The 27573-nt window shown below is 45.0% G+C and overlaps 4 protein-coding genes across 9 annotated transcripts in view; 2 read left to right on the forward strand and 2 right to left on the reverse strand.

The window, feature by feature from the left end:
- rraga (Ras-related GTP binding A) lies at positions 1–5513 on the reverse strand. Its single transcript, XM_049027362.1, has 10 exons — positions 5355–5513; positions 4333–4474; positions 3621–3720; positions 3220–3286; positions 2578–2800; positions 2056–2151; positions 1760–1882; positions 1301–1392; positions 1009–1124; positions 1–832 (listed from the first exon to the last, which is right to left on the reverse strand). The coding sequence occupies exons 2-10, from the start codon at positions 4357–4359 to the stop codon at positions 729–731; spliced, it is 948 nt and encodes a 315-aa protein (XP_048883319.1). The 5' UTR covers positions 4360–4474; positions 5355–5513; the 3' UTR covers positions 1–728.
- Positions 1–27573, forward strand: part of p2ry10 (P2Y receptor family member 10) — a 130977-nt gene that overhangs the window by 13831 nt on the left and 89573 nt on the right. The window lies entirely within an intron of this gene.
- Positions 2800–10455, forward strand: LOC125750065 (growth hormone secretagogue receptor type 1-like). Of its 2 annotated transcripts, none has more exons than XM_049027354.1 (4): positions 2800–3090; positions 6649–7047; positions 7347–8190; positions 9559–10455. In XM_049027354.1, exons 3-4 carry the CDS (start codon positions 7446–7448, stop codon positions 9891–9893), a joined length of 1080 nt encoding a protein of 359 aa, XP_048883311.1. In that variant the 5' UTR covers positions 2800–3090; positions 6649–7047; positions 7347–7445; the 3' UTR covers positions 9894–10455. The 2 variants fall into 2 exon arrangements, with proteins under 2 accessions (XP_048883311.1, XP_048883312.1); XM_049027355.1 differs by having other exon boundaries at positions 9631–10455.
- Positions 10124–27573, reverse strand: part of LOC125750054 (fibronectin type-III domain-containing protein 3A-like) — a 26439-nt gene continuing 8989 nt past the window's right edge. For 4 of the 5 annotated variants that reach the window (XM_049027329.1, XM_049027331.1, XM_049027327.1 and 1 more), the window contains 25 exons: positions 27303–27378; positions 27119–27195; positions 26489–26693; positions 26040–26342; positions 25888–25946; positions 25596–25753; positions 25323–25382; positions 25085–25223; positions 24941–24994; positions 24572–24693; positions 24285–24459; positions 24095–24181; positions 23808–23946; positions 23563–23631; positions 23311–23429; positions 23114–23219; positions 22804–22979; positions 22236–22349; positions 18418–18567; positions 16979–17265; positions 16368–16580; positions 15758–15924; positions 14913–15034; positions 14437–14750; positions 10124–13940 (listed from right to left, as the gene is read on the reverse strand). In XM_049027329.1, the coding sequence (XP_048883286.1) occupies positions 13934–13940; positions 14437–14750; positions 14913–15034; positions 15758–15924; positions 16368–16580; positions 16979–17265; positions 18418–18567; positions 22236–22349; positions 22804–22979; positions 23114–23219; positions 23311–23429; positions 23563–23631; positions 23808–23946; positions 24095–24181; positions 24285–24459; positions 24572–24693; positions 24941–24994; positions 25085–25223; positions 25323–25382; positions 25596–25753; positions 25888–25946; positions 26040–26342; positions 26489–26693; positions 27119–27195; positions 27303–27378 (3498 nt within the window). In that variant the 3' untranslated portion in view covers positions 10124–13933. The remainder of the gene's footprint in view (positions 13941–14436; positions 14751–14912; positions 15035–15757; positions 15925–16367; positions 16581–16978; positions 17266–18417; positions 18568–22235; positions 22350–22803; positions 22980–23113; positions 23220–23310; positions 23430–23562; positions 23632–23807; positions 23947–24094; positions 24182–24284; positions 24460–24571; positions 24694–24940; positions 24995–25084; positions 25224–25322; positions 25383–25595; positions 25754–25887; positions 25947–26039; positions 26343–26488; positions 26694–27118; positions 27196–27302; positions 27379–27573) is intronic. The other variant, XM_049027332.1, reaches the window with a different exon arrangement.

Consider the following 27573-nt stretch of genomic DNA (forward strand, 5'->3'; position numbering starts at 1 on the left):
TTCCTTCAATCATTCTTTTTAATCATACTATCATTTTCAATCATACTACCAATAACTTTAAGACCAAAAAGAAATATTTAGAGTACAATCCTGTCACAACAGAATTCCATAAAACATGTTTCAATACACTGTGCAAGGAGCTCATGTTATGAAAGCCATGTTATGCTATCCGCTGTGGTGGGTTTTAATGGGACTTCTGCTGCCTTTGCTCACGCTTACTGGACGTGGCGAAACTTTTTGGGGAGTTTCTGACTGGTGTCAGTGTTAGCAGAAGATGTACAGAAAACTTGTACCAACTTCTTATGTTTGATACTTGCATCGCTCAAGTCTTGATGGAAAAGAATGAACAGAACAGACCAATATAGTGACAGTCCTTGTGTTAAAAAGCTCAATTGCTCTATTCTAAGTGAATCCTCCGCATGTGCACAGTGTACAGAGACTACATAGGCAAAAAAAATAATAAAAAAAAACTAAAAAAGTGATGTACATAGTTCCCCTGCAAAAAGAAATCCAGAGAAACTGACACCCCCCCCCAGCCCAACAAATGGCAGGTTAGAATTTTCTTTAGTACTTTTACAGTAGAAAACACAGTATGATTGAGTGAAGACGGCAACACGGGGCTGGTTTCACGCATTTTCTGAAGCTTTCATCTCCTAAGCGAGGCGGCAGGGCCGCGGGAGCAGGATGCTTGCGGCTGATTGGCTGAGTGTGGGCGGAGGCAGGGCCTCTTAGCGCATTCGCATGTGCAGGCTGTGCTTGGGGCCATCGACGCGCTCCAGCTTCTCAAAATGCTTCCTGGCATTACGAATGTTGATGAGGGTTGCTGCGGAGGCTGTGAGGAATAGAGAGGGTTTTGCGTCATCCAGAAGCCTTTTAGATCCAACCCCACGCAAGAGAGAAAAATCTACTGGGGATAACCGATTCTCCCTTCCCTTGTTGAGGCCTGTCCTAAACTCCTACTGGTACCCTGTATACCTTCCCCACCACGCACAAGCCAGGGTTACTCACGGATGGAGGGATCCGACATGATCACCATAACGTAGGTGTTGGAGGTGAATACGTCGATGAAAGCTGCAAAATTGGAATTGCGCACCTCCATGCTTTGGAAGGAGGCTGCCAGTTTGCTGCAAAGTTGAGAAGATACTGTTACCGAGGTCGGTGGAGTCCATCAATGGCATAAGTTGCCCCCTGATGGGGCTCTGTAGAGCAGAGGAGGAACAGGGGCGACAAGAAGAGCGAAACACAGTGGAACGACCCAACAGGGAAACAGTGAGCCTCCAAGCAGAAGAGACATTCTCACCTACAACTCAGCTTGAACTGCTTGATGATGTTGCTGATCTTCTCAAACCTGTGCGCATCACGCTGCTCCTTGCACTGGTAGTGTGAGATCACCTGTGCCAGAGGAGAGAGGTCAGCACAGGCCTTTACACACAGCGGATAGAAAACTGAGAACTCTACATTCAGGTGTGAGGCTGTGGTGTTTCTGGGCTGGACCAGTGAAGAATAATCTGTTTTCATGAGGAACAAAAGCAAAGTAAAACAGTCAGCAGCAGAAATGAAAACTATTGAAAATACGTGACTGAAGATGGAAAAAAGGAAGGAGACTCCAGCTGAGCAATAATAATAAAGCATCAGCAGTCATGGAGCCCATGTCCAGTGCACCTCAACCCTCCCAGCTTCCTACCCCCTACCCATTTGCACACCCGGCACTCTATGATCTGACCACGCCCCCTTCTCCATCATGGCCTCTCTCTCTCACCAGGAACGTTGCTCTCTCGAAGAGCAGCACTTCATCCGCTTCGATGATCTGGGCGAAGTTGCGTAGGTTGGATTCCAGCTGCTGCACATTGGGTATCAACTGGTAGACGATGCTGGACCACGCCTAAACACAAGAGAGGATCACCCAGGGCACACGTGATTATTCCCAGGCAGAGAGGTGATGGCACGTTTCACATGTACAGAAGGAGCTGCTTCTATCCCTCCCAAAGCTGAGCTGCAGATAACCAGGATGGTGAGATCCAATCACAGGGGTTGGGACATCACAAGGGCTCACACCTTGTACAGAGTCTCATCCCATATGGACGTCCTGAAGCAGGTGCAGGCCAAGGGGCGGGACAGCCGCCTCAGGTCCTCTTCACGCTCCTTAAAAATCTGTAATCATGTGACGAGACATGAGGCTACTTTAGTATCAGGTTCTGCTGGGCATAAGGCTTGATCACACCAACATCTCAGAATTTAATACCCAAGATTAAAAAGATATTTCTAGTAAAATTTAACAGATAACATATGAAATACTTTAAGATGTTTTAAGAATCCATGGGAACCCTGCACTGGAGGTGTTGAGGGGTGGTGTGAGGCTCAGTGTATTACATTGCTGTGGCTGTGATCAGAAGATTGCTAGTTCAAATCTCAGGGTTAGCAGAGTGGTTTTCCCGTTGGGCCGTCGAACAGGGCCATGAACCCCCAAGTGTCACCACCCCAAAGAACCACCAACAGGATTCAGGAGGCCGGCTGCATGAATTCAGGACTGACTGTGCCTCTGCAGATCTGCAAGACATGCCATGTCGCATAACTCACCAGGTCTCTCTGGTCCTCCTGCACCAGGTCCATCTTGTGCACCAGACAGAAGACCTTGGCATCGGGCGAGTTCTGCAGGATGGCTTCCAGGCAAGACTGGTAGTAATGCATGTCCTTCTCCAGCTCACGGCTCTCCACGTCAAACACATATATCAGCACCTCCACATTCCGGAAGATATTGTCCCTCTGGCTAGTAAAGTAGTTTTCCATGAAGGTGTCCTGTCTGCACAGTGAGGGTAGGGGGGGGCACCAGGCAAGTCAATGAATGTCCACAGACATCTGCTAATAGAAAGCACCTCTACAAAATATAAAGAAACGCTAATACTGCTCCTATTACTAAAAGACAAACACCACGTTCAAAACAGGAAACTGAAATAAATCTATTATTCATGGTATTTGTTTCTAATCTGTTGTTATGCAAGTGATTTTTCTTCTCTGCAGGCTTCAAAGCTTTTCCAAATGCCTGAAGCTCTGACCCTGAAACTGAAGTGGACCAAGATGCAGCTTTGGCAGGTCAGACCTCCTGCCTGTGTAAATGATTCCTTAAACACTCAAGTACAAGCAGAGCCACAGCCCCTGGCAGGCGCTGCCCAAGAGAGTGCAAAGGTCACGCCCACTGGTCAGTGGAGTTCCACCACTTACCCTCCACAGTCCCAAAGGTTCAATACCAGGTTGCCCAGGAATCGCACATGGGAATGTTCCACGTCAACTGGAACACAGACAGCAAAGGTGTTCTAGCATAGGTTTTGCACTCAGGCCTGTAGCACGGGGCTGGTTCAGGCCAGACAAGAGAGGCTCCTTCACAGGAACTATAAGTCAGACAACCACCTGTGCTCATATCCTCCCCCACATGTCAACCACAAGACACCCCCGAATTGCTCCAGATGTCCCAGACACCCCTGGCAGTCAAACCAAAACACACCCTTTATAATCTGCCTCTGGAGCAAACTTCTCCCTCCCAAAAGTGAAGGATGAATGATCAGAAACCAGCTTCATTGGGTCTAGTTAACAAAGGGTACATGGACACAGCACATTCGGCTTACTTGTGGCCCCCAGCCTGCGCGTGTCTCTGGCGATATAGTTGGCGAAGATGATTGACCGCATGCTGGTCTTTCCGGAACCGCTCTTCCCCATCAGCAACACCTAAAAAGCAGAACACTTGATGGTCGGGTGCTCAGATTGAGCAAGCATGGGGGCAAAGGTGTCTGGGGCAAACCTTCAAATTCACATCACAGGCTTTTAGATCGTTAGTGCGCTCGTTTTTCTATCAGCCAAGTTACACAATTGCGCCATCTGCTGGACACTGATTTCACCTAAGTTTTTAACTTATCCCGCATACATAGTCGTTTTAGGCTGGAGGAAAACGTCTTACATAACAGGCATCTACACAATTCCTTGTAATGATATATACATTTTGCAGTTAAGTAATTGCATGAGTTACTTTTGTAATGCTGCTGGACAAAAAAAAGTATTCCCACCAAGGGATCTCATCAGTATCAGCAGACTGGATTACATAGTAAAGATTTCTGCAACTAGAAATTTACTAAAGTAATACAGCTTAATAGTATTACTTGCAAATGAGATATAGATAAAAACTAGTAGTCACCTTCCTAGACCAGGAAAACAAATATGGACTCTAAATCTGCAACAAAACACACCTTTCAGTTAAGAAAAAACCCAAAGTATGAGTCTCTAACAAAGAGATCTGTGGTTTCTTGTAGTTCTGTAGAGCAAGATTAACAGCTCATATCTGACCTTCTTCTTCATGGCTGTACTCGACATCGCCTCCCTTCCGACTCAGAAACCAATGTATCGCCTTCCCCACAACACACCACTTTTGCCTCTCTGGGCCTTGGGCTCCACCTTGCAGCTATTTGGGCGATTTTCCGTTAGTTTTCTGTAATTGAACAAAGAAAGAGCCAAAAAAAAGGGCAAAGCGGTGTCAGATTACCAAATGACAGGATGAATTTATTGATGAATGCTGAAAACGAGTGACTGGAAAATTTCAAGGGAAACGTCAAAGCGTTAATGATTAGTCTATTTTAAATTTAATAAAACAGTAAAACTTATTGATAATTCCCGACTCCTAACTTACAAAACCAGACTACACTGGACAATACGATTTTCTGTCATCCTTGAAGGAGGAACAACTATCAGGTACATTACCTCTGCACTTTCGTTAACGGTCATTTTAAGCAAACGTCCCCCTTTAGCTGTATAATATCTAATTAGTAGTTTTACAAATGAGACCACCGATTTAAATGTCCAGTCCGACAAAACACCTGAACTATCGATTTCTAACAAGGAATTAGTTACACTGTGGCGAACAATAAGACACGTCTGTAAGTAAATTATCATTTAAGGAATTAACATAAAAACAACTTACTTAGTAAAAGTCTCATTGGCAGCTAATTGGCAAGCGAAATGTTTACCGCACAGTTAGATAGATGTATGAATTCTGCATGAGCTGCAGGTAGCTAGTTAGCCTCTTACACTCCATCAAAATATAACAAATTAAACTAGCAAAATTTTCTAAACGAGACAGCCATTCAATATCGTTAACATACGCTGCAAGATAACAAATATTATCGCGTAAATTTAACTAGCTATTTACCCGTCTTATTACACAGCTTCGGCCCTAGTCAGCTATGCAGCTAGTTAGTTATTTAGCAAAGTATTAGGAACTAAAAAGTACTTCTGACTAGATACGGAGTATAACACCCCCTCACGTATCTTTCATTGGACATTTAAACACTTGTCAACAATACAAATGATACCTTTATATGTTATATCCGTATATGTTCCATTGCTCCTTATGTTTATGAATTCTGGTATGTTCCAGGCCCAAGGCAGGAATCCCCACACTCACTTTCACATGACCAACTTCTCATATCAAACATCTCGCGATGTTTCTATCGCCCGATGCTCATTGGGAGTTGTATTTCTTCTTTGATTCTTCGACCAAACGTTCGCGCATAGAGTATTTTCCCATAAAATAACCCATTCACCATTATCTATGTCATTTAGAAGTGTAATCGGTAAACTAGACTAAGTAAAATATAAACAATTTTAAAGACATAAATACAACCAATATCAATCCTCTGTTTGTTTAACTGTAAACGTTTTACGTTTTTTACGTTTTGTTACAAGCTGTTATTTTAAATACATTGATACTTAATAACTGAAATATGCTTTCTTTTATAGATCTGAGATAAAGTTAATATTCTTTCTTGAACTCCATCCAATGTCTTCAGAGATTAATGAATGGGATGCATCTAAAATGAAACACCGGACGGAAGAGCGAGAACATTACATTGCCATTCTAGGTTGATGAAGTGTTGCGTGAGGTTTCTGGTTAAATGGTGTTCCACTGCACCGCTCATCTTCCTGTATCAACTAACATAGGTCAAACACCGCAGATTAACCAGCCGTGCCCCAGCTCGCCCTTCCATCACGATCTACCTTCTTCCCCAGCGCAACATAGGTCTAATGCCTCCATTCTACCATGAAGACATCCAGAGTTAAGAAACAGACGAGACTGAGAAAAAAAAACTTCCCTTTGACCAGACAAGGAAACACAATCGCGCTAAAATGTATTGTTGATGTTTTTTTTTGTAATAGGAAGAATCAGTCATTGATGCTCTAAGCTTCCGTAATGACTAAATATTTCCCGGAAAACCTCGGCAGACAAACACCTTCAGCTGTACAGATAAATCTAATAACCATCTTGTAGATCGGTGAGCAAACGCAATGACATCAGCAGGCTGCTGCAGTCTCCAGTGGGCGGGAGGATTAGAACCATCCCAAAGTCCTTACAATTGACAGTAATGTCATAGAATAGGAGTACACAGTGTACATGGTATGTAAACTCACTACACAACTGGTGGCCATTGCTTTTAACGTATTTAGAAATCTGTTGTTGAGGATATAAACAAAGTTTCCTGGGGTCACACAAGAAATGGTGCCTGCAAGTTGGGTTCTTTTCATAATTTATCATTTTATTTTACATTTTCTACATAATACAGAAGCCATTCTGCAAGTACAGAAATTCAATTCTTTTGTCTCCTACAGGGCATTCCCATGCAGCATTGAAATGAGGAGCGTGAAAAGAATGGATAGGGGCTACTTTAACAAAACCAGGTTTGCTCTCTCTGGAGTAGAGCCACATGCAAGGAAAATGTCATCCTGCCATCTCATCCGGACACTCGAAAGGGAAACCAGAGCTTGCCATCTCTACATCTGACCTTCCCTGCACTTCATGCCTCCACGCTGCGAGCCCCTGATGAGGTAACCCCCTGCAAAGTTATCCAGGAAGAGAGGCATCACTTCCATCTGTTCCCCATCCTCAGAGCATCTGAAGGAGCCAGAGCGTCTGCTGGAGGCTGAGGAAAGTGGGAAAGCGACTGCACCAGGGAATCATTTTGGGCTCTTATGGACAGATTGCAGATTTACCACCAAGGCTTCATTAACGTGAGTTTTTACTGTTACCTCTTTACTGCTTGGCATGAACAAAAAAGGTGTTTGCTTGCCATGGGGCAAGAAGTCGTCAGTCTGTTCGCCTGAATGAATTTGCTTTGTGTTCTGTTTGATTTGGTCGTGGAAGCAAGCAAAATTTGTGCAAATTGAATTAGCTCCTTTTTGGCATTGAAATTATGGCTAGGGTATACATGGACTTGTGAAGAAAAATTGTTGGAGTTTTTACCACCATATAACAATAAGAAACCTTCTGTCACGAATTACAGCCTTGGACACTTTATTATTCACTACAGATTCATGAAGAGATTACTGGATACTATTATTGCTTACATTTCTGTGCCTTTTCTTGGCAATCAAGTCTGAAACTCACAGTCAGATGATGTCCCACTCTGATGTCCTCGATACCTGATCCACTTTCCATGGATGTTTCCTGGAACTTCAGTCTTTCTGGGAACACAACACTGGACCACTCCAGGCCTTTGTCGGTGTTTGAGATACACATCTTGGTTCCTGTGACAGTTGCCTGCATACTACTCTTCTTCTTGGGTGTAGGGGGCAACCTAAGCACCCTACTTGTGTTCTGGCGCACCCAGTCGCTGCACACCACCACCAACCTCTACCTGTCCAGCATGGCCATTTCAGACATCCTCATCTTCAGTGGTCTACCCCTGGATCTCTATCGCCTGTGGCGGTACCGCCCCTTTCCCTTTGGAGACTTCCTGTGCCGCTTCCAGTTCTACCTGAGCGAATCCTGCACCTATGCCACCATCCTGCACATCACTGCCCTCAGCGTGGAACGCTACTTGGCGATCTGCTTCCCACTGCACGCCCGCCGCTTGGTCTCCAGAGCTCGCGTGCAACTGGTGATCGTTGCTCTCTGGGGGCTGGCTGGCACCACGGCGGTGCCTGTTTTCTTTCTCTTCCACGTGGCGGGCCAGGAGTGCCAGCCCACAGAGGCAGGGCTGCGGTCAGGCCTGCTGCAGGCCATGACCTGGGTGTCCACGCTTTACTTCTTTCTCCCTCTGGCCTGCCTCTGTCTGCTCTATGGCCTCATCTGCAGGAGGCTGGGACACATGCGGCACCGTCCCTACGCACGCATCCGCCAGAGGCACCAGCGCCAGACAGTCAGGCTCCTGGGTAAGAGACTCCTTTTAAGGCCTCTGGTGAGGAGGTCAGGGCTGCCCAACCGCGTGGGATGTTTTCTCTTTATAGAGAGCAAAGCATGGTGATATTTGTCATGTTCAGCATCGAAGGCCGTCTGGTTTATTTCTAGATTGTTAGATTACTGTACGTATCATATAAACTTCAAAATTTACACTGGTGATTACCAGGAATATAGAACAACACATCATCCATCAATCTTCTAACCACTTATCCTGTTGAGGGTCATGGGCAACCTGAAGCCTGTCCCAGAGAAGCAAAGGGCACAGGCAGGGGACTCCCTGGGTGGAATGTCAGTCCGTCACAGGGCACACACACATTTAATTACACGCTATGGGCAATTTAGAGATGCGTGTTTGTCAAACCACATATTTGGACTGTAGATAACCATGTGACAAGAACATGTAAAGTCCAGATACATGGCAGAGGCAAATGTGTGAGGCAACAGTGCTTTACCGAGTCACCATGCCATCAGTATAGAATAAAATCTTAAGAGTATGAAAGCATGTGCACTGAGATGGTGTGATAGCAATTCAGCATGAGTACTCCTGAAAGGGAGGGCTCTGTTAACACCTGCCATTGGATGTGAAATATAGACTCTTCTTCAAGCAGACCACGGAATTATTTAGTCCTTTTAAGGTTTGTAAAATTGTTGGTCAAGGTCTTAACTTATTTCTAAATTACTTTACTGTATATTCCTTCCATTGTTATATACACATATACAGTTTAACTCATTAAGATTTGTTAAAGCAACTTTTAACAATAAACCGACATCCTTTTGGAGTCCAAGTCAAATTCCTCAAGTACTAAAGTGCACTGCTATAGAAACAGACTTGCGTGTTTAACTGGTCGTCACTCCATATGCGCAGTTGTATAATTTACCACTTGCACAAAGTAATTTACCAGAGTTCATTTTTCTCTCCTAGCTCACACAAATGTTGGTTTTTAGCTTGATCTATGTCCTCTCCAATAGGAGTTTCATAATCTCAAAGGGCTTTGTTTAGCCAAGGTCACCAGCTAGCTGTCATATGTGGTCTTCTTGGAGACCTCTCAGATGCCTTCATGTTTGTCATTTGTCCAAACATCTGCGACAATCAGTACTTTGTGTGCCTGGTAGCGTGTGAAGAAAACAGGGCACTCATTAGAGGAACGGATATCCTGTCTTCTGTGCAGGCAGACTCCAGGGTATTTCAGGCATAAGCCTGATGAGGAATTTCAAATTACTAATGATAATGAAAAGCCATCCATCTTTTATGGCATATTGAATTACGGCATAATTTCAGTTTTACCCGCGGGATGCTGCTTTGAAGGCTTACATCGTTTCTTGTCGCCCACCATTGCCAGTTGTGGTGGTGCTGTCCTTCGCCCTCTGCTGGCTGCCTTTTCACATCGGGAGGATCCTCTTCTCCACTGCAGTCTGGGATGATGAGGACCAAGGAGGCAGAGAAGCCCTGTACACTACATCGCAGAACTTCAACTTGGCTGCCATGCTGCTTTTCTACCTCAGCGCTTCCATCAACCCCGTCCTCTACAACCTGCTGTCTGCCCGCTACCGCCTGGCCCTACGCGGCATGCTCCAGAGCCAACGCCCCCGCAGCAGGCTCCCCCAAAGGCACAGGTCCAGCCACCACATTCGGGTCACCGCGCCAACTGACATGAACTTCTGCACCAGCGTGTGATGGAGCCCCAGTTCCGATGTGTTTTTGCAGTGTCGGACTGTGTGCATGTGTCAGAGAGGAGACAGACAGGAAAAACTGAAAGTAACTTTCCTTCCTGCAGTATCCACTGTTCATGGGTATTTGGCCATAATATGTCACTTATTCCTAAGCAGGACGCTGCAAGGACACTGTCCACACCTGAAGCACCAGGAACCGTAACGGAAACCTTTCAGTCAGAAAACAAGACCAGATACTATAAGGACTATAATTTATTTGCCATATTAAATATATTATCTATGATTGTTACAATTTAGTAATAACATAATACATGGCAGTTTCTTTAACATAAAAGTTTATGAAATTACACAAAAAGAAAAACAAAAAACAAAGCAACAATTAATGCCGATAAAGTATGTTTTTTTGGAATGTATTATATTTGCCTGCTAAAAATGCAATAGAAAAGGCAAACAAGGGGACTAGCATGTTCTACAGACACTATCATGGGAGTAGGAAGATGGAGATCAGGGTGTTACAGAGATGCTTTAACACAGAGCCGGCAGATGTGGCCACCTACTCCATGACACAGCCGGCCCGAGAGCGTCTGCCCCAAGTGCCTAGACAGAGAAATAACCATCCCTGCAAGAACCTTTCAAATTTACAGCAGTATTTTAACGTGACTTCCATTAATGCACTGAACCCCAGTTCTCCATCTTTTCCTCCTACAGCTTTTTCTTTACTGTATAGTTCCCCATAAGAAATACACCAACCAGCTTTCAAATCAAAGTGGACAGAAGCCCAGTGTACAGAGTTTAGTCATGGGCAGAAGCTGATTTTGCCAGCTTTTCTGGCAGACGGATGGGTAGCCTTCATGCTAACCCAGCTGTCTTACATCAGGGGGCACGGGGATGTTGGGAGGTCGTGTGGGTGTGTCCTGAGGTTAGACCTCTAAGGAATGATGTGAGCACATGGTCTGTACAGGGGGCTTTGGGGCGTGTCAAGGTGCTTCTCTGCCACGTGGAGCAGAGGGCAGGAGGTATGAGAGCACCGTTAATACAGAGTCCCAGTGTTCAGAACCTCTGTGTTCTACTGAAAGAACCGTTGAGATAAGATCAATTCCAATTTCCCTCATACATGATCTGGAGAGACTGTTTTGTATTGTCTGGGTGCAAATGCCCAGGAGTCAAACATGACTGTACTGATTAATTAGTGTTGATAGGAACGTAAAACATTGGAGACTTAAGACAGCAAACTACATAATTGGAAGCTACATATACTGGATATCATAAACAAGACTGGCTCTCAACCTAGCATTCTGGGAAGGGGTTACACTGAAACAAGAATCTGAAAATACTTCTGAAATACTAAATTAGCAGCAGTGCTTTCCCTATGTATGCCAAATGTATGGGACGCAAAAATAAAACTAGACAAAGCAGGTCCCGTCCCCTAGCTGTGCAGAAAGCAGAAAGCTTGGCTAGGCTCATCCACATTCAGGCTGTTCAGGGTCAGAGCGTAGGCTCAGATAGTCTAATCCCGTAACAATTTCCTCCATTTTGGAAGGAAATGACACACACTGTCACCTTATTAACTCATAAGTACCACTCAGTAATTTGATTTTTGTTTCCAGGCGGAATGACAAAATGCACTTAGCAAGGAATCAGAATTAGTTGTAGGCCTCAAAATTCATTTTGGTGTGCATGCGTGCGTGTGTGTTGGGGGGGGGGGGGGGGGGGGTTACACAAGGCCAGAATTCTCCACTGAGTTGTAACCCTTCTCATTTACATGCATGTTAGTTTGCCCTGAAGTTGCAGTTTAATGGTTAACAGAGGTTGCGTCATACACACATTCTAACAGGTTGGGCTGAAACAAGTTTAAGATTCTGTACTTAAATTCATATTTAACAAAAACGGAGACACCAGAGTAAAAGTCTTTGGAAACAGCACCCCGGATATTCTGATTACCCTTCGGCCAGGCCTGAGCTGAGGAGCGCCTTGGCTAGTAGGCCGCTCAGACTCACCAGATGCAGGCACAAGTGGGAATGAGTGAACAGTGTGCAGAGGCCATAGAGATAAGGCTGTTGTGTAAAACAGTACTGCGCCCTGACAAGCTCGTAGAAGGGGAAAAAACAAAAAAAACAAAAAAAAGCTTACACTAATACTCAACATTGCAGGATGTTCCAGTCAGGATTTAACAGGAAACAGTACAGATTATGGTTCAGATTAATGAACGAAATACAATACTAACAGCAAGAACGCTTATCATAATAAACATAACTTTATGCCTTCCCTCTTCTTCCAACACACATTATACCAATGACAATCAGTGATCTCACACTGCAACCGTTCCAGCATGGATAGTGTTCTGGGGGTTGGGGGCCAGTAGGGGGGGCGGGAGAGGAGGCTAAGCAGAACCTGGTTTACCAGGTGAAGCTGAGCTACAGCACCAGAGGTTGTCCTGTCACATTCAGGAGGAAATCTGGCATTACAAAATGGGGCTTACATATTTATTTTTTTAAGGGGAAATTTAGAGCAAAATCCTGTCACAATAGATGGAGAGCAGGCCTGTCTTGGTGTGGGCTACAGCCCAGAATGTTCTCTGGTAACTCTGGAGTCTCTCTTTCATGCATAGCTCATATCATTAGCTTTATAAACAAGTAAATTGCATACAGGCATCTCTTCTCCAAATGAGCACTTCACGTTAAGGAGCGGCAGATGCCCATGCCAAAACATCAGATTCATCATGATTTTCTTTGGAAAAAGTTATATCCAGGATTACAGGATATTAATAACCTGTGGCTCACATAACACAGAGTTCCGAAGAAACACAGGGTTGTTGTCAGTCTGTCTATAAAGGGGAATCTTTTTAAACTTGTAACCTTACAAACAAACATTCGTTCTAGTGAACAAATGGGGCACCTCTGAAAACAACATTGCTGATTCAGATTTGTTTGGGTTGTCACGCATTGTAATACTTTTAAGGAAAACAAGGAAGAGGTATTTTGGTTTTGGGGGAATCTTCCGGCTTCCGACACAGGAGTCAAGACATGGGCCGTTGGAGAGGCTCGTCAGAGCCTTGAATTCCATGCTACATCTACGCTGATGTGGTCATGATCTCAGTGAGCACTGGAGGGACTGGACGTGTACCTGCCAGGTCATGACATCCTCACAGCCCATTTAATTTAAAGGGAACAATTTTAATGCTAAAATTACCAAGAGGAATGCCCTTATAGGCTATAGCTCAGCAGAATGGCTCAACAATGGCCTAGGTGCAAAGTCAAGTTGGGCATACAGAAAGGATAATAGAAACGATGCCTAACGTGGACCTCAGATTGGCCAACGATGTAGGATTTTATAATACAAATGGGTATAATCATGGGTGATACTGGGCGACCATACTGACAATGTGAACTCAATTCTATTCTCCAGAGACACACCAAACAAGGCTGTTGCTCCCCCCCATCTTTGAGCCTGAATGTCCAAACGGTACAAAGCACACACATTTTGACAAATACATAATAGGTTCATGGTGCTCAGTTTGAGCCAAATAGAGACATTTATAACAATGTGTATTTCGTATCTCTTATAGGTACTGTCCATTTATATATACATAAACATAACATGTATGTTTATACACACATACACACACACAGGTGATGACAAACAAAAATTCTCCCAATTATTTTAACAAGGTAACTTGTGTCTCTTTGAAATTCGTTGTTAGTGGATTCTTTTACCTTTTTTTTTTTTTAATCAGACTAAAAAAATAAAATATGGGAACCCCCAACCCCTCTTAGAGGAGCTTTTCTTCATACATGTCACTCTTATAAAAACTTTGGCAACTTCTCCCTTTTCATTTTTCCATCCTCTGTTAAAAACGCACATAGTTTAATAGAGAACAGAGCTTAATTCACAGTTGCTCTGACTGACAGTGTACAGTATAAAGCTGAAATGATCTAGTCTTAAGGAAATCCCATGATGCAGCTCGGAGTTTCCATGGTGAATCACGACAGCCAGTCAGCCAAGGCAGATGACAGAGAACCTTGCACCTCGACCAGTCGACTGACATCAGACACTGTGGAAAAGCCCATGAAGTTCTGCTCACTTGCTCGCTCACATTTTCCGTCGCATGGCTGCCACCGTCAGCACGCATGGCAGCCAGAAGCCTGCTTCTCGCCACGTCACTTCCATCTCAGACCACCTGCGACTGGACACGTCTCGCCACCAGCTCGCACTAAATCGCTCATTAAGTCACAGTTCACATTGGTCATGAAGAGAGGATAAAATCACAACATGGAAAGTACCTATTGCTGTAAATATATAACATTTAACATTAACAACAATGACAACAGCAACATGAACATCAACAAACAACAACAGCAGGAATAGGAAACGGAAAATATCTCCACTGGGATGCAGCAGAGCTTCTTGTGTGACTAGGTGGATAAACAAGCCCAGAGGCTCATCCTGCTGTTTCTCATCGTCTCAGACAGGGCTAAAGGGGGGGGCGGGGGGGGGAGGGTGTAGGGGAGTACGGTTGGACTGGGATTTAGTGCAGGAGGACAACCTACTTGATGACAAAGTACTGGATGACCACGGCGAAGAGAATGGCCACCGTAGAAAAGCCCAGAAGCAGCAGCAAGGCAAACTGTTCATCTGTGATGGCTCTTCCCATCTTGGAGGTGCCGCCTTCTCTGGCTGTGGCTTTGGGCCCTCCCTCTGAGGCCCCTGGGGGCTCCATGGCAGGCAGGGAGGTGCTAGGGCTGTATGGCCCCCACAGCTCTCCGCTGTCTGGGCATTTTCGACCCGCACACACGCGTACACGCCAGTCAGAGCCTGGGACAACACCTTGCCACTTGTATGTGGCAGAAGGGCCTCTGTAGAGCTGAGACAGAGAAGGGAGGGAGAAGCTTTAACCCAAGGAAGTACTGTACATCCGAGGGTGCCTCTTCCAGTACACCGACATAATACAGCACTTAGACCCCATCCAGAGGCAAGCTGAAGGCATTCCCTCCATTATCTCATCAGGCTTCCTGCCAAGGCATACCTGCTCAGCCTCACGTCCCCGCTGCAGCTGCAGAGTGTACACGATGGGGTCTCCTCTCATTGGCGGTAGGGCCTCCCATGTGACCTCATACTGATTCCACTCCAGCGACTCGATGCGCGGGGCTGTTAGAAAGATGTGTCAGTCTGATGAATGGGAGGGTCATGTGTACCTCCAGTGGATGACAATAAATACCCAAGGCCTATCATTTACGCTCAGGTTACGCTCCGGAAGCCTGAGGGAGCAGACAGCAGTATACCATGTTTCTCTGAGAACGCCTCTGCTGAAAGACACAGCTAGTTCCGAAGAACTGAACCTTTAATCTAACAGGTCCACACAGTTCAACTGGACCACTTTCACCATTGTACCAAGTAAGAGAAACTGATGAGGATCACAATCAGGAAACAGAGTCAAACACAAGCTACCAAAGACGTAAAAACTTATTGATGGTTACAGAATAATTAGTCCAACGGAAAGGGAACTTTCACTGTCATCCAATTAGCTTCGGGTTAAAAAAAAAAAAAAAAAAAAGGGATAAATAAATCTGACAACACAAATAACACAGATTCCACAAAATGATGCAGAAACAGTACCAAGTCTTCAATGTGGTAGCTGAATCGAAAGGAGCACATCTCTAGTTTCACTTCAAGTAAAAAGCAGCTATATTCCACATGCTGTGATCACACAATGTTTTTCATTTCAAACTGATGACTGAATATCCCACAGGAGAAAAGGCAATGGAAGGAAATCTCCAAGGTTCAGTACACTTCAACATGGCAACAGAAAAAAGGACATCTAATGGCGTTTCTCACTCTTGAGCTCGGGCGAGAACAATGAAAAGACCTCACCCTTGAGCTGGCCTGGTGGAGACCTGCTGGTGCTGAAGCTGTAGAGGGTCGAGAGCGGCCCCACTCCGGCCTCATTATGTGCCTGTATGCTGAAGTGGTACAGCGTGGCTTCAGCCAGCCGCTGCACCTTGAACGTGTGGCAGGGGCCGCTGTAGATGCACACAAGCCTAGGAAACACAGCCCCCCCCCCACAAAATTTAACACCATTTGCTTTTCCTGATAAGGAAATCAAACTGTCAGCAAACTCCCAGTTTCAAACAAGGTGAGATGGCGTACAGATTCAGGTAAGCAATCAGAGTCAAACCACCCCGATGAAATTCTCTGAAATGTCTCCTTTCTGGAAAAAAACTGTCACGCAACCAGTACAGCCCAGCTAAGGAGGACAAAATATATACGACTTGTATCTACAGACACAACATCGAAACACAAAAGACTGAGCTGCATCCAAACCACATCTCAATGCCACGTGCTTGTTCCAATTCACTAAGAGCACCCCAATACAACTAGCCAACTAATGACAAATCCTGAGATTAGGGAAACAGCTGGTAGTTTCTGAGCTGAGGTTTTGGAGACACACAATTAACATCCGTGTGTGTGTGTGTGTCCCCACCTGTCTGCGCTGGCCTGCATGTGTAGACAGAACTGCGTGGTTCCACTCGGCTGCGCCCGGTTCGAGCCCTCGCCCCATTTGAGCTTCAGACTCTGGGGGCCTGTGGCAACACACTCCAGCTGGGGCGGCTCAGGGGGGAGGGGCCGCGTTTTGGCTTTCAGCACAGTGCTGAAAGGACCCGGCCCAACATTGTTGACTGCTTGCACACGCACCCTGAGAAAAGTCCATTTGAACATGTTTTTACAATTAGGCTGTGAACGTAAGTCTATTTAAACATGTTTCTAAACTTAGACTGTTTTAAAACCACAACAGTAAAAGAATATAAATGCATTAAACAGTTGTATGAAGTAATTTATTCTGGCAGTGCGGTGCTTTTAAGGCCAAAGTTCTTAACCCGGGTCCTGTTTATGGTGAGCTACAGTGTTTTCCAGATTAGTACATAGATGGCTGAACTGCTTCATAATCAGTTTAATGCCGATTTAAGCTACATGATTAAGTGCTAAGGCAGCCCAAAAACCTAATTACAAAAGCCACCCAGGACCAGGGTTAACACTTTTTGCAAATGCTTTTGTCCGTAGAAGTAAGATACTATTTAAACAAACATGCACTACCTGTATGTTGTATCTGGCTGCAGATTCTCCAGCACGCAGTGATTGATCCTCCCAATAGACAAGGGGAGCTGCTCCCCATAGTCAATATTGTAGCCTGTTATTTCTGTGCCATTGCAACAAGGCTCCTCCCACTGCAATGCCAGGCAGGAGAAGGCAGGGCCAGGCATGCTTTCAGGAAGCGTATCTTCACCTACTACCTCCACCAGCCGTACCGCAGCTGGAACTGATGGTGGTGTTGTCACCATGGCAATGTCCCCAAAGGGCCCTGTGCCTGCAGAATTCCCTGCCTTTGTGGAAAGAAAAAATAATGATACAGATCAAGCAAGAATACGTTAGAACCTATAAACTCTTACTTTGTGAGCTGCAAAAGTGAAATGTCAAGCGTTATGACCAACATTTAGCAGACACGTTTAACTGCTATGCCAACCTGTTGCTCCCCAGCCAGGTTTATGATCACTACTTTTAAAACAGGAATGAACACAAAGACATTAAATATGCCCAGTCAGAATGAAAGTCAAATTATAGTTAGTAAACAGCAACCATATTAAAAACAAATCAATAAGTTAAACAAAAAGTCATTTTCCGTAACTGTGTGTTATTGCTCTGCTCCAGCTCATCCACACCAGAAGCAGGTAGTCAACTAATAATGAAGCTCTTGCCTCTGAGAAGCATGCAGACTATGCAGCTGTGTAATGGCTCACCAGGTCTAGAACTAAACAGTGCTGTAAGTCATGTTTGACCATAAAAATACCTTTTTGGCAAAAGCAGATCTGTGATTCAGCTGTTATTTGAGCCCTTATAGGTATACAACGTTTTTGTTTAAGTGGAAAACATTAATTTGGTTCTATAGTGTGGCAAATGCCAACAACATTCAATAAACATGCATGTCAGCAGAATCTCTATGCAAGTCACTCAAAAACTCCTTCATGAACAATCTGCATGTGAAGTGCAATTCCAGAAAAATACCAAGAGAGATGCAAAGCAGCTTTTCAGAGACAAGCGCTTTTCCATTTATGTAAAGTAGCTCTAAAGCTAAACGAATCTCAGAGCAACAGATGCAGGATTTTGTTGTGGAAAATATCACCATATTAAAATGGGTGTGTTTTGATATTTTCAAGGGTATCAGTAAACAGAAACAATGTATTGACATAATTGTGAGTTTTCATAAATAAATCACTGAATGACTTACATTTTCCTTTACACAGATTTTATTACTGCCAGCTACAGGCAGAGGCGACAAAGTCCACTAAATGTGGTTAGTGTGATCTTTCTGGTTGGTACCACCCGTGTCACAGGTAATTACAAAATAAAGAAATGCAGCTAACAGGTCTTAAGTAATTATGTAGGCAGTTTCTGGGAGGTACATTTACTGTATTTACACTGTGGAGGGCAATACATTCTTGTTGGGGCTTAGTAGATTCAGAGAGCTGGTCTCTCACCTGAACCCTGCAGTAGTAAACTGTAGCGGGGAGCAGGCCGCGAGCTTCATAACTGCGTGATGGTCCGCAGTACGCTACCATGAGGGCACCCTCGGCAGCCCCCCACTCCAGTCGGAATTCGGACACCTCTGCCCCGTTGCAGGCAGGGACCTGAGAGACAGAGATACAAACAGTGATATGGGTCAGAGGGTGAACAAAGAGCAGGCAAGCAGGAGTCACAGCTAAGTGCAGAAAGGATTAAAGGAACTTGGATTCAATTAGGGCTGCAGCGATTAGTCGACATGATATTTTAAATCGACGAATTTTTTTGTTGTGCAAGTATCATCATGATTTCTAAAAGGCTTCAGTTCATTATAATAAATGTTTTCCTTTCATATTGTTGAGGTTTTTTCTTCCCCGCCAATCAGGAGTCAGGAGCATGTGTGTAGATCTTCAGAATCAGTCTTAATTGCTACAGCGAGGTTATAACCAAAGCTGGACACCCTGTGGGAGTGTGTCCAATACGGCTTTACACCAATTTTTATACAAGTTCTCATCATTCAACATTATCTCGTCACTTGAGCATCATCATTCCTTCAACCATTTCCCTTAATCCACACCCCTAAGTTTGTCCATCACTTCTTTTACTATTTGGTCCCTTGGCCGAACATAATGGTGGTGCAACCATCTCCACTTGGTTTTTTAAAAATGCTCAGCCATGAACTTCTGGTGAACTCGGGCGAATCCCTTCCTTCAGCAGTAACCTTGGCAGTTTCAGCCTGTTGCACATTGTCTAATTAGAGGGTTGATAATATGTTTGTCCTTTAACATTGATAAAGTATACACTAATAAAAGTGGATATTCATAGATTCAGGACTAACAAAAACTCTTAGGCTAATACAAGGTGCAAATACATACTCAGTTGATTACATTGTGTTGATTACATTATAATGTTTACATTGTAATGCTTACATCATGGATATTTGGCATATTTTTTAATAATATCATAATACTTATATTCTACGTTATATAGTGCTAAATAATATTCCATAATATTACTATGTAATTATGGGAGTAGCTCAAATTATCACAAAACAAAAAGGTGTTTTTACACTGTGCAAAGTTTGATGGCATACTAGAGGGGCACTAACGCTATGCACGAGCACCTGAAGAGAAAACACACAAGTGCTATTCTGGACCACCAGAATAAGAAAACGTGTTTAATAAACATGTTGTCTATTCATGTTTATTAAATTACCATTACTACATAGAGATTAATATCTTTTATCCTTGTAGCCGCTAACACTCATTATTAAAGCCATTAATTTGTCTGTCTGTTACTTAATCTCCATTGAATAAGTAACTGGGAAAATGTTTAAGTCAAAATCTGGGCTTATTCTACATGGACTGACGGTGCTAGTGTGTGTTTGTGCCAAAATTTGACTTATTGGGAGTTTGGACCAGTGTTATCGTAAAATAAAATTGAAACAAAGACAAATGCTAAATAAAAGAAAATACTGAACTGAAATAAATATGAAAACTATGTTTACAAAAAAAAAAAAAAAAAAACTGTGGAGGACTTTAACCAGCAAAACGCAGCACCACACCACCAGCATCCACAACCTTCTTTATCCACAATATTTCCTCTTTTAAAAGATGTGGCTGCCAAGTCTAGGTTCACCGCCACTTCAGTGCTTATCGCTTCACGGTTTGCCAAAACAGCAGCACGGGGTGTTCTGCTAACAGAGTCTAATAAGCAGAAGGATATGCTGAATTTATACAGATTCCTAACTTCTGGGAGTCACAATACGCATCTCATTAATAGGTTAGGAATACTAATAATTTGATTATCGAATTGTGGGCGAAAAAAAATGTACTTAAACGATCTATTTGATTTTCTGGAGGAAAATTACTCATTTAGATTAATTGACCAATTGGTAAGAGTCTCGATAGATTAATCCATAGAAAAATAGTCGTTAGTGGCAGGCCTAGATTCAATGCGTTTTGAACAGGAGAATCTTTCCCATTTGGATGTTAAGTTAGGCCATAACAAGATGATATACTTCTCATTGATAAAGACCAGCTATAAAAACCCTTTGTAAAGAGCCATAAGTATAATTTTCCCTGTGTTAGGACGTTCAGCAGCCTTTGTGCTGTGTAAAGCTACTATATTTATACTATATACTATATTTATAATAAAAAATTTCCCTGAAAAGGGTAAATATAAAAGATGCCTAAAGGCTGTGTATGCAGTGCTTTCCCAACCATTATATCAGGGGCCCCGCCCCCCCAACAGCACCTCCCGCCCCCCCCCCGAAGATATAATTAATTTTATTTTCTATATAATGCCAGATCACAACAGAAGTCATTTAAGGTTACCTCTCTTATAGAACAGGTCTATACATTGTCCTTTTATTAAACAAACTAAACAGCCTTATGTTATCTTATTTACACAACAGCTTGTCATTTTTGTCTTTACACGGTCCGACGTTTACAATTCTCCTCTGCTCTCCGTATCACGCATGGCAGAGTTTTGCCCTGTAACGAACTACATACAGTAATAATTACTGAATTTCCTAAATGTGATATCAATGCAGCATGCAGGGGGTACATTTTACGGCATCTTACTTGCATCATATTTAAGAAACTGGTTCAGTAATGGTGTTATTAGTAGCTTAAAGAGTTCGCACTGTCTATTACGTGCAGGGTTTCCCCTACCATTATATTAGGGGGGTGCCCTTACTATAGCACACTCCCACCAGTGCGCGATAACCACCTGAAAAGCAGACAAATATCTGCGTACTCAGAAAGATATACTGCAGTGACAAAAGCTGCACACTTTGTGGATAATTGTCAAACATCATAACATTTCTTTATGTTATATTGACTGCTGTCATTAAAAGAAACAGATGAACACCATAAATCCTGTCAGTGCTGTCTGCACCCACCCCCCCCCCCCCCAAAAGCAGTTAACCCAGAGGAAACACTGGTATGACCTTAAAAAGTACTGTTTTTCAAGACAATAAATTAACTACTCTTGCTGTGTTAAATTACAACTACCACACACATTTGCTTGAGACCAGCAAGCTATATCAGGGAACATTCTGTTTTGTGTGCGTGGTGCTGCAGGACCATGGCAAATTATTTTTGAGCATTTCACACTGCATAACGGTCCCCAGCTAGTGTGGAGAACCTGCCAGGCCTCTGACTGTTTTGACTGCTGAAGGCCGTTGCGATTTTCTTGACTTCCCCATTTTTTTTCACACGGTCTTAAAAAACATGCAGCTGTGACTGTTACCGCTCTGCATTAATACAAAGTTCTGCAATTACCCCATTTGCAGAAGTGCCCAAGTGCCTGTAATAGATTATGCCCATGACATCTTTTACTTACATACCACTTTACCATCAGGCCCGAATTAAATACTGCACACAGGAGTCAATAACTTACATGGCTAATTTGAGCTTGGCGCTAGAGCTTTCCCTTTTAAATCTTCCATATGCAGTTTTTCCCAAGATACTGAAGTTATTGGCTATAATGCACTCATCTCTTGCCCAGACTAATCAATTAGCCTGCTTTGAAAGCTTAGCTAACAGTTCTGCCAAGACCACCCATTAATGGTTAGCATTAAACCTGTAGTGTGCCTGCAATGTCCTGAACCACTATGTACTAAAGCACATCAAAGTGCCACTACCACGGCGTAAATTTATATTGAGAAAGTGCGGTGGTTCACGAGGCAAGTCGTATCCATGAGAGCAAAGACAGCCATCTCAGTGAACAGGCCTCGACCCCCCAGCAAGCGCAATGACCGAGCTGCCGACAGCCGTCCTGATACCCTCACCTCCCAGCTGGCCAGCACACAGTTGGCTGTCTTCAGGGTGAGCTCTGGAGGACCACACTGCTCTGGTGGCCCTGGGGCTGTGGAGAGCTCCTGCATCTCTGACAGTGGACCACACTGCAACACAAATCCAGGACACTAAAGGTACCCTGAAGAGACCTGATTCACTCAAACAAAACATAAAACCTTTTAAAAAAACAATGCCTCCCATGGTATTAAAGTATAGTATGTATGGTACAGCATAGCTATCCAATACTGATATAAGATGTTGGTGTCGAAATACACAAAACTATCATTCTTAGAGTAATTTTGAGTTAAGCAAATCACATCTAAGGATTTTCCTGACTAATGGTTAGGACAGTGTGGTCCTGAGTGTAGTACAGACCACCCTGAGAGGCCATGCCAAGACAGACTAAGTCATGGCTTTGGGCCCCATATACAGGATGCAGTCATTGACTTATCGTGGGCTGCAGTGATGCTAAATGTAAAGTACATTTTCCTGAAATGCATGTGTAACACATTATTGACATCACACATGAACTCAGTGCTAGGACAAACTGCAAGCGCTCACCCCAGCCTGGTTGGCTGCTTTCACCCAGAAACAATATGAGTGACCAGGCAGCAGGTGGCTGGCAGTGCAGTCAGTCTCCAGGCCCTGGTACAGGGGGCACCGGGGCCCCTCTGCAGACTCCGCCATTTCCACTGTATACTGGGATATGGACGCACCACCATCCCACACAGGGGGTGCTGTGAGTGGGGGGACATGGTGGAAGGGTTTTCAAAGGCAATCTAGCTCAATAACATTTCAATACAGTCTGAGAAAGCTTGGGTCTGAGGAAACGCAGGGGGCAAATGCATGTGCGTGTGGGGTGGCATCTCACCCCAGGTAAGGGGTATCTCCCGCGGCTTGGCCTTCCCCCTGAGTTGCAACGCCTGGCACGGCCCGGGAGGCACGGGAGCCGTCTGCACCAAGAGGACGTCTGAGACCTAGGAGGGAGGTGGATAAACAGCAGCCTGGTTAATGGGTGGCTAGGCTCTCCTCCGCAGAGTATTGACTGGGCATGAGCACACTGCGTACCTGGCTCTGTCCCCCAGCGCTCTCGCAGTAAACCCTTAGGCTGTAGCAGGTCCCTGCCTCCAAGCCCTCACACACATGTTCTTTCTGTGGCCCACTGTACACTACGGCCCATGGGCTCCCTGAAACACAGGGGGTGCACGGAAGCATAAATATACACTCACAGATTGCAGTGTGGGTGTCATAATGACTCAGAGGAGCCCCATCTAGGGATGAACATGAATGAATGCCCGCGTGATCACTCGGCGGTCTCACCACTGTCACTCTGGCTCATCTCTAGCACGTACTGCTTGATCTCAGAGCCGCCATCATCTTTGGGTATGTCTGGAAAAAGGATGCAAGAGCTGACGGCAGGCACGGTTGTAGGTCTGTGTGAATGATTTAGCAGATATTGGCATCTAAGGGGGATGCTGTCATGAGGAAGGGAATCCTGCTTTCATAGTGGGGGTTATGGTGTGCGAATACTGGTGTGGATAGGAAGTGAGAGAGCAGACGCTCACCCCAGGCCACACGAAGGCAGTGCGGCTGCGCTGGGCCCTTCAGAGAGGGCTGGCCGGGGGCCCCGGGCTTGTCAGGTTGGGTGATGAATTCCACCGCTGTGCTGGGCTGACTGCGACCTTCCGTGTTGGCTGCTAGCACCTAGCAGTGGCACAAGCACAGTCACAATATAACTGTGCTGTGAAGTGATGCCATACATGGAACAGAACATGCCTGAGACATCCATGTGCATACACGATGCCAGGCCCAAGGAGGCTTTACCCATAATCCCAAACATGAGGATACTTACCCTAAACTTATAGGCTGTGCTCCTTCGGAGGCCTTTTACAGTACAGGAGAGCTCCTCCCCGTTGTGTTTGGGCTTGAAACCATAACCCTGTATGCATGGAGGAACAGAATTTGATCCAAAAACAGCTCTAGGAAAAACAAGTTAGATATGGTGCCCTCAAAACGTGGTGCAGACTTGAGCATCATCTAACCGTTCCCTCCTCTTCCATTTCCAGGGTGTAGGTATACGCATCTCCAAAAGAAGGCCCACAGGGGGCGCTCCATTCCAGGGTCAGCCAGGACACACCTGCAGCAGCCAGATGGGGGGGTGCTGGTGGTTGAGGAGCACTGCCAGCGGTGCAGCATGTCAGCACCTCGCTGAAAGGGCTGCACACAGACACACGCAGTCACACAAAGCACAGGTTACATATCAGTCTACAGTCATATGATCCGACTACAGGAAACAAACCCAGTGTGGCCAGGTGGCCGGCAGGCATACCTCATTCCCACGTCATTTTTAGCAGCTATTCTGAAGGAATATTTTGTTGAAGGGCTCAGTCTGATGATCTTGTACTGTTTGGCATGCCCAAAATAAATCTCCTTGAAGGCACTTTGCTTTCCCTAGAAAACGGGACACGAGGAACCAGCATGATGGCAGGAAGTTCTCTATGAAAAGGTGAGGGAGTGCTTGGGATGTTCAAGAGTGGGATAAAACAGACAACCCGGTAATTTTCCGTCATATAAAAACAAAGAATCTTTAGACATATGGAGACCTGGCATATCCAGCAGATTTTTGCAATACGTAATCCACACTGTCCCATTATGAAATTCTGTTTCTTGTGCTCATGGAGACCAGAGTGATACTTACTTCATCATACTCTAGGAGATACCCAGTGATCTTTGAGCCATTGTCGCTGGGTGCCTATAACATGAAGAGACACCCTTACTGTTTGGTATAGTGCTTTTGACCATTGGTTGCGGCCTCAGGGAGCGCAAGCGGCCTTCTTCATACCTTCCACTGCAACACCAGGGAGCTTTTGCTGCGCACGATGAGTCGGGGAGGGGCCGGGGCATCCGGGGGGGCGCTCTGTGTGGTGAAGCCGGCTGCCTCAGAGGGGGAGCCCTTCACGGAGCCGCAGGAGGCGCAGACCCTGCGAGCCGGGGCACGAACACAGTGCGTGCACATCAGCTTGCGTCCAGCAACCAGGGAACGGCTTGTTAGCGGACATAATGCAATAGCTGCCTCTTACCTGACGTGGTAACCTGTAGCTGGTCGCAGTTCTTCCAGCGTGAAAGAGGTCTCCCCACCCCTATGAGAAGGAACAACCATTGCATTCTCAATAGCTGCCTTTCATCCAAAGCATGCATTTAAATAAACACAGATACTACAGCAGAACGATTAAGGTTCATTTCCTTGAATAAGAGTGTGTATTCCCACAGCTGACAGAAGAACTATAGCATCAAAACTTTTACTCACCACTACACATGTAAATTTGACTTTGGGATTTCAGTGTGATACTCACACATACACAGGGGTGAAACTGCCCTCAGTGCCATTCTGAGAGAAAGCCAGCTCATAGCTGAGGATGAGGGGTGCCTGTGCACTGGGGGTATCCACATTCCGCACGCCAGCTGGGGAGGCCCAGGACAGGTCGGCCGAGCAAGATGTAATGCTGTGCACCTGAGAAATGTGTTTTTTACTTTATATACAACTCACACTTGAAGGTTACAGTGGTTACGGTTTAGTTAGGCTTTACCCAAAATCCGTATCAGGTTTATCACGTAAACCTTATGTTGGGGTGAGGGGCTACTCACAGTGGGTTTGCTCATGCTGGAAAGCAGCTCCATCACCGTCCTTATTTCAGTCACCACGTCTGTATGGCAGAAGAAACCAAACAGAAAATTATAGCTGTGAAAAAGAACTGGCTGGAAATGGGGACATAGCAGTCGGCCAGCAGATGGCGCACCTGCGCACGCTTGCAGATCCGTACGGACAACCTCACCGGCATTCTCTCGGTCCAGCGGCGGTGACGCTGAGGTCTTGCTGGGGAGTTTGGGTTTCGTGGGTCCCGGGGAAGCTGCTGGCGTCGCTCCGCTCTTGTTGTGCCCATTGTGGACAGGAGCAGGGGGAGGGCCCTTGAGTGGGGATGGTGGGGGGCTGCGAGAGACCCGCACACTGCTACTGGTGTTCAGACGGCGGTGTAGGTGTTCCTGCTGCTTTGTGGCACGCTCGTCCCGCGGAGGCAGAGACACACCATGACATGGCACGTCTGTGCAAAAATCACACATGCAGAGCATGAAGAAAAAGAATATATGTGCATGTAAATATAAAGGACAGTTAAAGGAAACGCACTTTCGAAATTTTAACCAATGGAAGCAAGCAGAACATTTGGGCAGATGCTTGCAAGACTCTCACCCTGCTCACTGTACATCTGTGGAGGGGGAAGCTGATGAACAAAATGGGGGGCCATCTCCCTGGGATAGATGGGGTGCTGGTGGAGCATCGCTGGGTGGGGGTGAAGGTACTGTGGCACGTGCAGTGGCGGCAGAGGCATGGAGGGGTGGAACTCGGCGGCATGGGGCAAAACCACCACTTTCCGCATGCCATTCTCCTCCACCACCTGAAAGGGCAAATAGCAACAGTCAGGAAGGAAAGGCTGAGATCTGCCTCAAGAAAACCGTTTACAAAAGGTGATATGGGTGTATTTTACAGTAATCTGCAGGGTGACAGAACTGCTTTGTTTAATGGAAAGAAAAAAAATCACAGCTAAATATATATATATATATATATATATATATATATATATATATATACACACACATTTTTTTTAACTCAGTCCTTAGCCTAGACTATTCCAGAAGGTGCTTAAACTGACACACACAATAGAAAACAAAAATAACACTTTTGCAACTCATACTTATTAGTTTAAAGGAATCCCCAGGCTCACAGAGCAAAGCACATCAGAGTGCCAAGCCTCAGTGGCACTAACCAGAGTCCAGCTGAGCTACATGCTTATGGAATTACACACACAGGACTGGTACTAACCTGAGACATATAGCCAGGGGGCACAAAGATGGGAGGCATGGTGCCATTGGGGGAGACCATGGGCACGTGTGCTGGACCTGGAATTACCAAAATGTAGGGCTCAGCACATTATAAAAACAGACCACGTCAAAAAGAGAAGCAAGGTACATGCAGGTAATCAGCATTTTGTGGAACCAAGCCCCACCTGTGATGCATTGGACATGCCCATCCTCTGTACGGATCGTGAAGGTCTCCCCAGGATTCACCTGAACCAGGATCATCTACAGGAGAGCCAAAGAACGCATTCATGCAGATCACACATGGCAGAGACTGTGGAAGACGGCGGAATGAGTCAATGTCAGCTGTACAGAAGACAAGACTATTGTAATACTTTGATTTTGAATTATACTCATCAACAACAAAATGAGCAGGAAACTGAAGATACGTTTTCTAATGGATACTGTCAGAATATCTGT

The sequence above is a fragment of the Brienomyrus brachyistius genome, chromosome 10 (assembly GCF_023856365.1).
Source record: "Brienomyrus brachyistius isolate T26 chromosome 10, BBRACH_0.4, whole genome shotgun sequence".
Taxonomy (NCBI): domain Eukaryota; kingdom Metazoa; phylum Chordata; class Actinopteri; order Osteoglossiformes; family Mormyridae; genus Brienomyrus; species Brienomyrus brachyistius.